Source organism: Aureobasidium namibiae, assembly GCF_000721765.1.
Source record: "Aureobasidium namibiae CBS 147.97 unplaced genomic scaffold scaffold_21, whole genome shotgun sequence".
In the NCBI taxonomy this organism is placed as follows: domain Eukaryota; kingdom Fungi; phylum Ascomycota; class Dothideomycetes; order Dothideales; family Saccotheciaceae; genus Aureobasidium; species Aureobasidium namibiae.
The window spans coordinates 20,681-34,120 of NW_013581188.1; the positions used below are offsets into that span (position 1 = coordinate 20,681).

Here is a 13,440-nt window from a genome sequence, read left to right on the forward strand (position 1 = left end):
AAGGAAGCTTCAGTATGTCTTGCTTGCACAAAGGACATGTGACGTGCAATTCTTCCAGCCAGCTATCCATACATCCCTTGTGAAAGACATGTAGACATGGTAGTCCGCGAATTATCTCTCGGTCACCGATGGGATCGAAGCATATTGTGCAAATTGCATGGCCGATGAAGAGGTCTGGGAACTTGGTTTCCCATTCGTTTCGCCAGTCCGCGTATTCACGCTCGACCGCTGCTTCGTAGATGGCTTGTGAGTTTTGAGTCTGGCCTGCGCGTAGAGTTTTTGTGAATCTGTGGTCGAGGATACAGACGCTTTCGCTCAGCATCAGCGTGGTTCGTATATGCAAGTCTTGTAACTTACGCTAATATGGCTATCACAAGGAGAGCTTCGCAGATGTAGGGTATGTAGTCACCGTCCATGAAGTTGTTGCTTCGCGACCAGTTCCAGTCTGGAGAATCGAAAGTGGTATTGGCTGCCCACGCCGCTGCGTAAGAGTTTCCCATGGGAAGGGGCATATATTGCGGTGCCATATTTTTCTGTATAGCTGCCGAGGTTTGCGATGCCTCACATGGTGGTCTTTCAAGAGAACAGAGGTTTTCGACCGCACAGATTATTATTGCGATTCGGAATTCGATGACTGGATGTTATGAGTCTTGAGTCGCATGGCAAGGAGGGAGAATGCACCGCTTTGTGGCTTTTGCGTGTGGCCGTCATGTCTCGAGGTAGTTGCAGCTCAAGGACGCGTGATGTTGATCTCCTAAGCTGGCGGCTCGTCGATGATTGGCTGATGCCTGCACATAGCGCCAAAATGGTCATCTGAGAGATCCATCAAGGTATGACAGGCAGATGATTTATTATGATCTGTAAGATTGTGGGAGAATGTGTTCATACAAGAATATCCTTAACATCAACAAAAGACAAGACTCCAACCAAGCGTATGCGACAAGCAAAAAATTCGTTATGCGTTGCGATGAAGAAGGGGCATTTTTCACGCGTCCCAGCCATAAATCTTCAGAACCGGAGGCTCCTTGCGAGGTACAAATTCATCAACCCGCTCATCCACCTTCTCCACTTCCGAGAATTTGTACTCGATGTCGCCAAAACTGGCAGTGGGGAACACATAGAACCACTTCAACTCCTGCTCTCCAGTGTTTTTGATACCATGTTCAGCATCTCCAGGGATAAATACTGTGCTGCCTCCAGTCACTGCATGCACGGTGCCCTCAACAGTGACTTCACCCTTGCCAGAAATGATATAGTAGATTTCTGATTGAGTGTGGCGATGATGCGCAAGGTAGCCTGTGTTTGCAGGACATACTGCGACGCCGGCGGACATGTCTTGAGAGGCGGTTTGAGGAGCAGAGAGAAGAGTATGCCATGTACATTCGCCGCGAGAATTATCCGAGAAGCTCTCAGGTGCGGTTTGAGATGTGTGATTCGCGTCTATCACGACGGCTTGTTGTGTTGATTTCTTAGGCTCCTCTTGTGGAGGTGTGAGGGGCCTTGTTTGGTGGAGGCGGGGCGAAGTTGCTGACTTCTTCCTTGGCAAGACTGACCACATGATTGTATGATAGCTGAGAGGATATGTAAATTGAAGTAGAAGATGTTTTGGAGAGATAGAGAGCAGCTCAGTAAAGGTCAGAAGGATCGTTTCCAGATTTCACGACAAGGGTTGCTGCATGTTTTTATCGCAGCTTGAAGACAGCGATAGCCGATCTCTGTGGAGGAAGCAACCGCCTATTGCGGAAGCGTTATCCCGGTTATCCTGGGTGAGTCTATGAGAGGGGTCGCACACGCCTTTTACACAGCAAATGCTTGCCCAAATCAACAATGCGGTCCATAAAGCCTGGCGGCACGCCGTCGCAACTTCAAGTCTACAAAACAAAGCATCGTTACAAGATGGGGTTCGGTCAGCAATGGAAATAGAAGACTTTGGCTCGAGCCGAAGTTCTTCCATCTGGTGATATACAGCTTCGGTCACGCCACGAGTTTGTCCGAAAGATCGCGAGACAGCACTTTCCAGGTTGTTCGATCATCTAGTCGACCCGCTGCTTTTACGTGCGATTTCGTCAGTCTCATGATGTTCACAGTAGCAAGGACATCCTCGGGTGTCTATAGATAGGTAGGTCGAGGCATATACGCACCTCTGCTCAACCATTGCCCATGCTCCCACGCAGAATCACAACTCTCGAATACACACAAGACAGAAAGGACGATCAATCTCTGTGGGGCACTCCAGCAAATTGGTCATGGGCTCAGTCGTAAATACAACTGTGACGCAAGTGTTCGACCTATTTCCGCACGCTTCAGACATCACTCCAGAAGGTAACAAACTCTCAACTAATGAACAACACGGTCTCTGACCCAAGACCACAGAAGAAGCAAAATACGAACAAGAAGTGCGACTGGAAATGGATCGTCGCGGCAATTTTCACGGCAACGACATCTGCTGTCAACGACGACAATCAGTACCAGAAGTGGCAGAAGAAGAGCTTGAACGGCGCTTGCTGTGGGCAAGACAGATGATTCTGCAGAACCCTGCTTTATGTGCCAGATCCTGTCATTTGCCTGGTTTGCAAGCAGGATCCGAGTAGCATTTGGAATTGGGCACAATCCTTTGCTCTATAACATGTTATCAGAGAACATCACAGCGCACGGGAATAGGTTATCAGATAGGTTCTTCTTATGGATATGGGGTAGGGATTCGGATATCGAAACTGGTGAGGCTCTACAAGCATATCATGGCGCGAATCTTGTCTGCGCAGGTGCATTTTGGTTATTCATGATTCATGTTTCAGTATACTCAGATGGGGAAATTGACTTGGCCCTGTTCATATCTCTTCCGTCCCACCATCCTGGATGTTGTGTTCTCACCGAGTCTACAGCCACATGCAGCATTTAGCAATAAATCAATATGACTACATGACATGCCGCGTATAAAGCACACATTTTGACCACACTCAGCTGTACTACTTGGCTTTGCACAGTCACACGAAGGAGAGAGACAAAGGAAGGTAAGAATCGCGTGATGGTGGCACTCCGCAATGTTACGATTTGTGCTGGGCGTCAGGTGAGGCTAGCTTAAGCGCCCCGGATGAATGTACGATGTCTCCTGTCTACGAAAATACCATACGGACGCAATCGGTATATGAATCCATCCTGTGCAGAAGAATTACAAGTATAAGATCTAGAGTCTCATGCTCGCAATGTTCATAGAGTATCTCGTACAGAACTGCACCAACAAAATATTGTATCTACAGGTCTTTTACAAGATCTCGAAAACCAACCTCCATCAGATTTGACACTTCCATCCACCCTCACAGATGTCAAACTGGAATCAACTCTACGATCTTGAGCCTTTGCTCCACACTCCACCTACAGGACCCATCTCCAAACAGCACTCCTACATCACCTGCAAGCCCTATAAACGCTACGACTCAGACATCTCCTCTGTCTGTAGCTCCGAGGGTGTAGAGGACTTCGACAGTCCTATCTGGTGGGATATACTCGATCACGAAGAAGAAGCCATCGCGCGGTACAAGAAGTTCTTGCAAGAGCAACTGGTCAAGGGCCGGAGTTTGGAGAAGCAGACAGAACCAAAGGCTGCGATGATCAGGGTTGAAGGCATGTTGGTCATCAGACTTTTGCAAGATGCCCCTTACTGATGTGTATGATAGTGTCAAACAAGGCTGTGCCGCATACTCCGTCAGTGTCATTGCCGGAGAGGTCTAAGGAGAAGAGTGATCATACACATATTGTTGAGAAGATGCGAGACTCGCGGGATCTTGCTGGACCAGTCGAGTTTTGTTTTTGGAGTTTGAACAGTCAGCCGTGTCAGTGTGGAAAATGCTGATCTCGTGTCTTTGAGTCGAGTGTTCAACATGATTAGTTATACACCAGGCTGGGAAGGGTATTTTGAGTTGTTTGGAGCGGAAATGACGGAATCAAAATCTCGATAGCAGCGAAATTTCGGACAACATACTTCTCATGGATTGAGCATCTGTTTAGCATCTGCAATCTGTCTCCATGACTTTCTAAAACATAACTTTTGGATTCGGAACCGTTCTAACCATCGAGTATTGCTTGCACAACCTCCTTTGCATTCAACCATCCTAGAGCGCAAAGAACGAAACACTGTCCATGAACATGTTCGCAGTGTTGTCAGCCTGAGCACAGGTGAGGCGGATGCGTAGATCCTGAGTGTAGGCAGTAGGGCGGACATCCACATCGCGCTTGTTGTATCCAGTCGATCCGTATCCTGCGCTATCAGAAACCGGAGTGTCGATGATCTTGTCAGAGCCCAGGAAAGCTTGAATCGAGCATGGGTTGCCATTGAGCAGAGTGTGGGTGTAGAAGGTCAAGTGGTATGCAGCAGTGTTCGATAGACCAGTCAAGGTCTGCACCCAATCGATAGAACCTTGTGTAACATGGTAGATGCTGTAGTATGTATATGAGCAAAGGCCCCGGACTCGATCTAGGTTGAGAGGAGGTGAATACTTACGCATAACTGCTTCCGGTTTGAGCCGCACCTTCATATGTCCATACATATGCGTTCGAGTTCCAGTCGAATCCGTTGGGATAATCAACCCTCCAGTTGTTTTGACCATTCTCGAAGGAAGGATTCTGAACGATGTTGAGACCCTTGATGGGAGTTGCGACAGGATCCACAGACTTGGTGGTGGTAGACTTGATAACCACGTTAGTAGGAACAGTCTGGGTCTGTGTAATCATCTGAGTGGTGAGAGTGGTGCTCAGAGGGGTGGCAGCGGTCTCGGTAGCGGTGACTGTTTCGGTGCCGGTTGCGACTGACGAACAGGCAGCAGAGATACGAGAAGGAGACCAAGTTGACAGAGATGCAGGTGTTTGAACGTCTCTCTTCATGTTGCGAGTGACAGTTGCGGTCTGAATGTCAGTGGTGAGCTGAGTGCTGTAGGCAGTGTTGGTGACAAAGCTCCTCTGAGTGGAGATCAGGACAGAGACAGCTGGTGTGATGGTGACCGTCGATACGGTCGAGGTAGGAGGAACGTAGTCAACAAATGCAGTGCAGAAAGCAGCTCCGTTCTGGCTGAGGTAGGGCACATCAGATGGACAGCTAACGTCGCCTGACTGAGTCGCATTGGAAGCAATGTAGCTCAAACCCATAGTGTAGTGTACGCTTCCACGCCACTGGCCATCGTTCTTAGCATAGCTTGCATCCCATGCTTGCGTATACATAGAACTGGATACGTTAGTCGCTGTAGACCATGGATTTTCGAAACTTGACTCACCAATACTGTCCCTGATACACCCCATTTCTGTACATCGCATAGGTATTGTAGAACTGGCAAGTTCTCACAACCCCGTTGGCAAGAGGATGACGGACGTTGTACTCGCTTTGGGCGCTATTTTGTCAGTTTAGCAGGTCGGCCCCAAGGAGAAGCTCGAATTTCACTCACGTGCAAGCTGCAGCACAAAGGGTAGTATCAAAAGGACCAGTGGTAAAAAGCTTCGAGCCAAGGAAAGTGTCCTACGATTCCAATCAGCTATTGGCGATTCCAAACATATGCCAACTATACATACCAAACCCTGACAGTTCTTAGGGACACTCATGGCTGCATCCTTAATCTGAACATTCGATGTGTAGCCGTTCGACGTTTCGACCACGATATCGCGGCGATGGAGATCTGTGTCACGTCTCTGAGGAAGAGGGTTGCTCTCTACCTCTGTAATGACAGCATCAATAGCGGCTTGTTGGTTGTAGTTGCTTGAGTCGTCAATTGCCACTGTTGGCTCGGGTGACTCATCCACGAGATCGAAGTCGATATCTTGACGGCGGGCAAGGCTCAGTCTGATCGAACCATCGTCTGCTAGATACATGCCACTTGGCACGGTCATGTTCGAGACATTGTTGGATGAGACTTCCAAGGGCAGAGCCGCAACTGAGAGCGCTAAGGCAATGCTGTTCAAAGCGATGGAGGTGCGCATGTTTCAGAGGAGGATATGATGTGAGATTGATGATTGAGTGCTGTCCTGTATTGTGCTTTGGACGCACTTCAGATCCCTTATATACTCTTGCTGTGCCTCTGATACTTCTCGGCATCTCCGACACTGTCAACGGAGAGCTGAAAAGTCGTTTTGACTCTGACTAAACAGACTGGCATCGAAAGTGTAGTTCATCGAAGGCTGTGCATAGACGAAGTGTTCTAGACGGCGGATGCTTGTGCTATCATCTTGATAGATTGAGAGGCGCATCGTACGGTCGGCTGGCTTTGAGGCTACTTAGAACCTAGTTCTAATCAGTAGTATACACAAGCGACTCTTCGGTATAGTCTTTTGTCGTAGCCCTGCCCCTGTGATGCTTTGCAAACTTGTTCCCTTAGCGGAAGTGATCAACTCGTCGAATGTGGAATAGCTCGCAAGTACTAAGCCGATCATTGAGCTCAAGCTGGGCCGAGCACAACTTAGCGGTGAGAAACCTCAGATCGTTATTCTTCGCTTTGGAGACCAGTTTGATACGGAGTGTTCAGCTCTCAACTTACAGGCGTTTGTCAGAGCAACGAACTAGCAGTTGCAGTAGGTCAAGGCCTCACGGACATGCCGGTCCCCACAGTCTGTCTTTTGAACATGGCATCACGTACTGTCGACTTCGAACCGGGTCGCAAAGGCCTTGCGAATGGATTTGCCGGATACGAGATGTCGAGGAGCTGTTTTTTCCTGCATGTCCTTACCCATCACGACGGTGTTCTGCTCAGTCACCCATGTAAGCAAGACAGGCATCCATACTAGAGTATTGTTGCTCCTTCTAGAACTCAGACAAAGTTTTTCGGCATGCAAGCATAGACAGCTCGCGTGGATGGACGTTGGAAAAGAGATTCGACACCCCGGGAACTAGTCGAGAAAGAGCTTGCTAGAGCACGCGTCGAGGACAAGCGCGCGACCGAGCTTCGTATATGGCTATATCTACGCCTATATCAGGAATCATATGCAAGTTCAAGCGCATCGAAAGGGGTGTAGAAGCGCGATGGTGCTTAGATTGTTGAATATGTTGTAAAAAAGGAGATGACCGAAATTGATGGGTCTAGATGTGAGGCTACGGGAACAACCTCGGTAAACATCTGCACCGCACCAATACCAGTATCATGTACGAAGAATCTCGCAGCCATACATCGACAACCCTTTCATAACTTGATATATGATTGCGGTACAGGTGACATGCTAGTCGCGTTTTGCATGTCCAAAATCAATGACATTCTCACGTCCGTTCGCTATCCACGTGACCCTGTTCCGCGTTCCGGTAGGACTATCATTCCTCCATCTCCTCAGATTATGCGCCGGTTGAAACAAACATCGTAATCATAAAGTCGTGTGATCATAAAGAGCCATCTTCTAGCGTCGAAGCGTATGAAGCCTCTCGTCGAAAGTAGATGTTGGTGATTGGGTTCATTCCTCGTCGATCGCAGAAGACTCTTCAGACAACGATTCAACAGACCATCGACGTTTGATGTCGTCGAAAGCTTCTAGAGATTCTCGTCGGGTCGAACCGTGAGGAATAGTATGCCGTGTGCTGGAATGCCTGGGTTGGCTGTTGTTGCGCGTTGTTGATGGACCGTGATGCGGGCTTGTGGGTGCATCGGGAGACCAGTCCTTGTATGAGTCGGAGAAGGGATCCGAAGCCGACGTATCAGGTGTTCTCTCGAATGAGAGTTCTGACGCGAACCGGACGTGTCTGCAAAAATTATCAATATTGGTCTTAGAGAAGGCCTAGGTCAGGAAAACTTACTTGACAGTTCGTAGCGTAGTGCTAGCCATACTTGATGTGAGAGAATCTTGCGTGTCGATTGTGTGAGCGGTATGAGGCGCAGGCATGACGAGAGTGTATGATTGTATGTGAGGCTGAAAGTTTGTGTAGTTAGAGAGGAAGGAACGAAGTCGATGGCTATAAGTATTTCTTCCGAGCCAAATTTCTAGAAAGCGAATGACGGCAGACAACCAATTGAGGGCCCGATCTGATTTGAGCCGCGCAAGTAGTCTGCCCGGAATAGCGGAAAGAGGAGAAGATTCGCAAAGTTGTTAGGAGCGAAACCGTAGTCAGGCCGATGGTGTGAGAATAGTTGCGACTGCGGAGAAGTACGGGAACATAAGGCTGCATATGCGAGAGTCAGTTGTCATCAGACGGATGGTGCAAACATCACGGCAAGGATCGTGAAATAGGCCTGTATCGAAGCTGTCGCTGAACGCATCTGACCTGGGGATCATGATCCGGAGGCCAGAGTGGAGCAGTGGTCGTGTAAGGATGAGGCTCTTCGGGAGCTAAAAACTCTATGGCACTGTGGCCCTGAAGATCGCGACGGCCTACAACATCATTTGGTGGGTTCGAACCACCATGATGCTCAAGGGGACGACGATCCGGTGGCCACAGGACAGAGACTTCAAGGACGAAATCACTGTGTATCGTCATTGCTCATGAACAGCGAGTTCTGACTACTACGGATACCAAGCATTGAGAATTGCGTGGCTTCTCATATCGCTTGGGCAATTCATCAGAGTGGGGGGATAGGAAGATTTCGAAGAGCCCTTGTAAGACATGTTCGGCGCATGGTCGTTCGCAGGTATCGGAGCTACACATGAGGATCGTGCCATCACCCTATCTTGTTTGTGTGATCCGGGAAAAGAAAGCAAGCCCCCTGGGGGGGATTGCTGTTTGGTGCTTACAGGCAACGCATCACCCATCTACATCTGTTTCGTCGTGCCCAGGGCACACTCGAACGTTGAACGATGTCGCTTCGATGATCGAGGATGGTGTTTGTTTCACGAGCTACACGTCAGAGATGGGTGGGAACGAAGAAAACTTGGAATCGGCGTCATCGGTTGGTCGCAACCTCCGGCCTGTGCACTCTCACCTCTCACCGAGCCGCACACCGAGCATCGGCCATCTCCAACTCTTCGACATGAGCACTCCACTCTCTTGATTGAACCCGGAAATTAGCCCAATGCACATGCCTAATACAAAAAGAATCCTTGTTTCAGCCGCAGTGATATACACAGAGATCAGGCACAGCCGCACCGCCTTGTGCAGGGAGGACATCATAGGCCGCTGCTAGTAGGTGGTAGGAAATCGCGATGGCTACCCTTATTCCCAGGTCTAAGGATACCTCACCACATCATGGCTCAGCCGAATGTCGACGATCAGTCCCTGAGTTTTGGCTCCTCTTCCCAGCTTGCCACTTTGATTTCGCCCGAGCCAGCCCTCTGATCTCTTCGTTCCACGTTTCGATCTCTGCTTAAACGTGAGGGTGCCCGATCGCGCCTTCTCTACTTGGAGCAACTTTCATGGCAAATAGATGTGATCGATTCCAGCCATCTTGTCCGAATTGACGACACCTTGAAAAGACCCTCCACTTATTTCTTCGAACTCGTTCATGCTCACAAATAGGTCTGAGTGGTTGATTGCAATCAAGACATGGCTGACGTCCACCGGTCGTGAAGGATCGTTTGGGTTGGTGCCATGGCCTACAGAAGAAGATCTGGATAACACTTTACTAATGATTTCCATCATAACAGCCAATGCGCTGCCTTCTGGACTGCCCATTGGTGTCATGACACCCTCAAGATCCTTCTACAGGTCGGCTGTTTGTCGGCATTCGGCTTCCAACGCTCAGTCTGTTAGTATGTTCTCACCACGACGCTCCGCTGTGTGAATACTCCCTCGCGCTGCAACAGATGGCGCCATATCCAAGATCAAAAGGTGTTCATTTCCGGCTACGCGAGCGCTGGGCCGCTTGTCAGACATGTTTCGAATCGTGCCTGTAAATCGAAGAAGCTGTTGAGGCTGTGGTGGATTTCGTAAGTGATCAATCTAGAGCAAGCAGACGGATCAGAGTGCGGAGTACGAGTAGATTCTTGGGTGGAGAGCGCTACTGCTGGAATCAGTCCCTATATCCGTCAAGGCCTCCGTACCACATGTTGTTCCACAAACTATGACATTAATCAGGACACGTAGTGTCGTAGCTCGGTTGACTGATACCAGCGGAGGATAGTTCGAGACAGAAGCGTGGAGTGGTGTGGGGCAATCTCCAAAGCTTCATCCATGTCACGTCCATCGAATTGTCATCTCGGTCTCTTCCTGACCACCGTGTTCGGGCTTCAACATGACCTCTACTCGAGACGAATCGTGTAGACAGTGAGAAGTGGCAGCTTACTTGGACACCACCGCTGGAACATATACACAAATCTCACGATTTGTGGCATGGCCTGTGCACAACAGAGGTGAGTTAATATGAGCGAACTTTGATACGTAAAAGCAGTCCAAGATTCCCTACGACTTGCTGTTTGCTCCCCTCCCCCCGTTCATCTACCTCTCGCTTCAACAATCAGAAGAGAAACGGATACGTTCCAGAGCGATCACGCAATCACCCATCGATACTTCTGCATTCTCACGAACAACATGGATCACGCCGATTCAGACATACCGTCAGCATATATAATAAAGAATCACATGTACGAGGCAGCCTACGAAGCGACTATGCAGGCTAGAGGCATATCCCGAGAAACGAATACAGTCAACGACCCGTGCGTCGCAAGAACCAAACAAACACAGCCGATGGCAGGCTTCGAGAGAACAGAAGCAAAAGACCTTGTCGATCCGAGTCAGCGCGACGGAGCAACTTCCTGCACGAAGAACGAGGCTCCACACTCGACTATCAAGGTGCTTGCGGCAATGATGGATGGTCTCCATTTGGATACCGAGGACAACATGACACATGCGCCTCTGTGTTCAGACGATGAATCTGAAGATGGTTGGTCGGTCGTTAGTGGTGGAAGCAACTTTGTTATTATTGATTCTGCCGAGACAGCACGCCACATCTCCAATGACAGATCAAAGAGGGAGAAGCCCGAGGTACCACCAAGACCCTCGAGGAAAGCCAGACCATACCTATCAAGCGTTGATCAACAGAGTGTGCTCGTAGACCAGACTGATCATAAAGAGCCGGTGACGGGATATGCTGTAGATGTTAGCAGGACACATCAACTCAAGCATGGGCGACAACGAGACCACAAGAAGATTAAAGGTAAATGGTTGGATAGACTTGCCAGTCGTCACGGTAGATTCGAAAGGAACATGGAGAGAGCTTTTGGTTTTGAGGCTCGAGTGCTGCGGGAGGCATGTCGTCAGGAGCGTGATGGCAAGATAGATCGCTGAGGAGCCCCCGAGATCGATCAGTCCCTTGCTTGAAGTTTGCCACTTTGCTCGAGTACTGTGAAGATGGTAGCTATCAACAATGTTATATGCGATGGACAAGAGGCTAAGTTGATGCCGAAGGACCCTGGAGAGAAGTGCGGAGGGGTATAGTGGGGCTACTCCAATCACATCATCCCACAACACTCATGACCATACTAAGTACTACTTCTTCCAATACAATCAGCTCAAGTCTCAGCACGATAGTACGAACACCATGGATCACCAAGAAACGAAAATAGATCCTCAGGATGACTACGACCTCTCCAAACCACTCGCAGCCACCACCGGCCTGCGACAAGGCCTCACCTCCTACGGCGACGCCCACTTCTCCCTCTTCCTGCGCAAAGTATTCATCAAAGCAGCCGGGTACGGCGAAGACGCCCTCTCACGCCCCATAATCGGCATTATAAACACATATTCAGCATTTAATCCTTGTCACGCCAACATACCCCAACTTCTCGAAGCTGTCAAACGAGGAATACATCTACAAGGAGGTCTAGCCATTGAGTTTCCCACTATAAGTGTGCATGAGAGTTTTTCGTCGCCCACGAGTATGTTTTTGAGGAATTTGATGAGTATGGATACCGAGGAGATGATTAAGGCGCAACCAGTGGATGCAGTGGTTGCGATTGGTGGGTGTGACAAGACTGTTCCTGCGCAGTTGATGGGCGCGATTTCGGCGAACAAAGTGTGTTTGCCGCTGGTCACAGGACCTATGATGCCTGGGTCGAGTAGAGGAGTGAGAGTTGGGGCTTGTACTGATTGCAGAAGCCATTGGGCAGCGTATAGGGCTGGAGAGATTGATATGGAGGATATTGGTGCTGTTAACGAGGAGCTTGCACCTACGGTCAGTAGTGTGTCTTCATCTGATGACTGTTTTACTGATTTTGAACAGGCAGGGACTTGTGGTGTCATGGGGACCGCGAGCACCATGGCTTGCGTGACCGTTGCACTCGGTCTGATGCCTTTTGATGGTGCTTCTGCCGCAGCGGTCTCCTCGGCGCGTTTGAGAATTGCTGAACGAACTGGTGCCAATGCAGTTGCTGCGGCTGCTGCCAAAAGACTTCCTCAATCGATACTTACGAAGGAGTCTTTTCTCAATGCTATCATTGTTCTCCAGGCCATTGGAGGTTCGACCAATGCTGTTGTGCATCTGATGGCTATCGTGAACCGGCATCCTGAGGTCGCTGGATCAATCACTCTGGAAACTTTCGATGAGGTCGGCAGGAACACACCACTGCTTGTTGATCTCAAGCCGACTGGCGATAACTACGTATGTGACGCGGGAATCGAATGGGTATAACCTCCGCGCTAACGTCACGCAGATGACCGACTTCCACAATGCTGGTGGTATGCTTGCGTTATTGCATACACTCAGACCGCTTTTACATCTGGAAGCTAAAACGATCAACGGCAAGACCTTGGGCGAAGAACTTGAAACTACACCGTTCAAACCATTCAAATACTCGAGCGAGCTCATAAGACCACTCTCGAATCCGCTATATCCAGAATCGGCGATTGTGGTCTTGCGTGGAAACATGGCGCCTAGGGGGGCAGTCATGAAGGCAGCGGCTTCGAAAGATAGAAGTCTTCTCAGCCATATAGGCCGCGCTGTTGTGTTTCAAAACACAGCTGACATGGCTCAACGCATCGATGACCCAGACCTACCAGTGACCAAAGACTCGGTTCTGGTCTTACAGAGTGTAGGACCAATCGGTAATCCCGGTATGCCAGAGGCTGGCGTTATCCCGATACCTCGCAAACTAGGAGCTCAAGGCGTCAAAGACATGTTGCGCATTTCCGATGGACGCATGTCAGGAACAGCTGGGGGCACAATCGTGTTGCACGTCTCCCCAGAATCGGCACTGCCAGATTCCGTGTTTGGATGTGTAAAGGATGGAGATTTGATCGAGTGCGATGTCGAAAAGAGACTTCTCAGACTGCACGTCTCGGACGAAGAACTGGCGAAGCGTGTTGCTGCGCGATTAGCGGCCAAGAAAAGGGAAGAGCATGGCACGAGGAGGATCAGTGGGAAGCAGCGTGGATATCGCGGGCTGTACGAGCGATGTGTAAATCAAGCCGAGGAGGGCGCTGACTTTGACTTCCTTACCGCAGCAGGCCCTATCTAGTCAACCATGTAATCATGTTCGATATCATGCTCGTGTACTTGTCGGAGGCGTGCCTGAGGTGATCAAGTCTTGAGGCTCCGCATGCTCGGTCGAGGT

The 13,440-nt window shown here is 49.6% G+C and overlaps 6 protein-coding genes across 6 annotated transcripts; 2 read left to right on the forward strand and 4 right to left on the reverse strand.

The window, feature by feature from the left end:
* Positions 1-353: 353 nt before the first annotated feature.
* Positions 354-527, reverse strand: M436DRAFT_56571 (uncharacterized protein; the record flags this gene model as incomplete). Its single annotated transcript, XM_013568038.1, has 1 exon — positions 354-527. The coding sequence occupies one exon, from the start codon at positions 525-527 to the stop codon at positions 354-356; it is 174 nt and encodes a 57-aa protein (XP_013423492.1).
* Positions 528-985: 458 nt separating this feature from the next.
* M436DRAFT_76147 (RmlC-like cupin) lies at positions 986-1,558 on the reverse strand (the record flags this gene model as incomplete). Its single annotated transcript, XM_013568075.1, has 1 exon — positions 986-1,558. One exon carries the CDS (start codon positions 1,556-1,558, stop codon positions 986-988), a length of 573 nt encoding a protein of 190 aa, XP_013423529.1.
* Positions 1,559-3,320: 1,762 nt separating this feature from the next.
* Positions 3,321-3,850, forward strand: M436DRAFT_76148 (uncharacterized protein; the record flags this gene model as incomplete). Its single annotated transcript, XM_013568076.1, has 2 exons — positions 3,321-3,621; positions 3,675-3,850. 2 exons carry the CDS (start codon positions 3,321-3,323, stop codon positions 3,848-3,850), a joined length of 477 nt encoding a protein of 158 aa, XP_013423530.1.
* A 259-nt stretch (positions 3,851-4,109) lies between these two features.
* On the reverse strand, positions 4,110-5,961 carry M436DRAFT_67282 (uncharacterized protein; the record flags this gene model as incomplete). Its single annotated transcript, XM_013568052.1, has 5 exons — positions 4,110-4,434; positions 4,499-5,215; positions 5,265-5,378; positions 5,433-5,503; positions 5,557-5,961. 5 exons carry the CDS (start codon positions 5,959-5,961, stop codon positions 4,110-4,112), a joined length of 1,632 nt encoding a protein of 543 aa, XP_013423506.1.
* Positions 5,962-7,416: 1,455 nt separating this feature from the next.
* M436DRAFT_85502 (uncharacterized protein) lies at positions 7,417-7,842 on the reverse strand (the record flags this gene model as incomplete). The annotated part of the gene is made up of 2 exons (XM_013568077.1): positions 7,417-7,702; positions 7,757-7,842. The coding sequence occupies 2 exons, from the start codon at positions 7,840-7,842 to the stop codon at positions 7,417-7,419; spliced, it is 372 nt and encodes a 123-aa protein (XP_013423531.1).
* A 3,587-nt stretch (positions 7,843-11,429) lies between these two features.
* On the forward strand, positions 11,430-13,344 carry M436DRAFT_56459 (putative dihydroxy-acid dehydratase; the record flags this gene model as incomplete). Its single annotated transcript, XM_013568019.1, has 3 exons — positions 11,430-12,062; positions 12,111-12,488; positions 12,541-13,344. The coding sequence occupies 3 exons, from the start codon at positions 11,430-11,432 to the stop codon at positions 13,342-13,344; spliced, it is 1,815 nt and encodes a 604-aa protein (XP_013423473.1).
* Between the last annotated feature and the right edge of the window lie 96 nt (positions 13,345-13,440).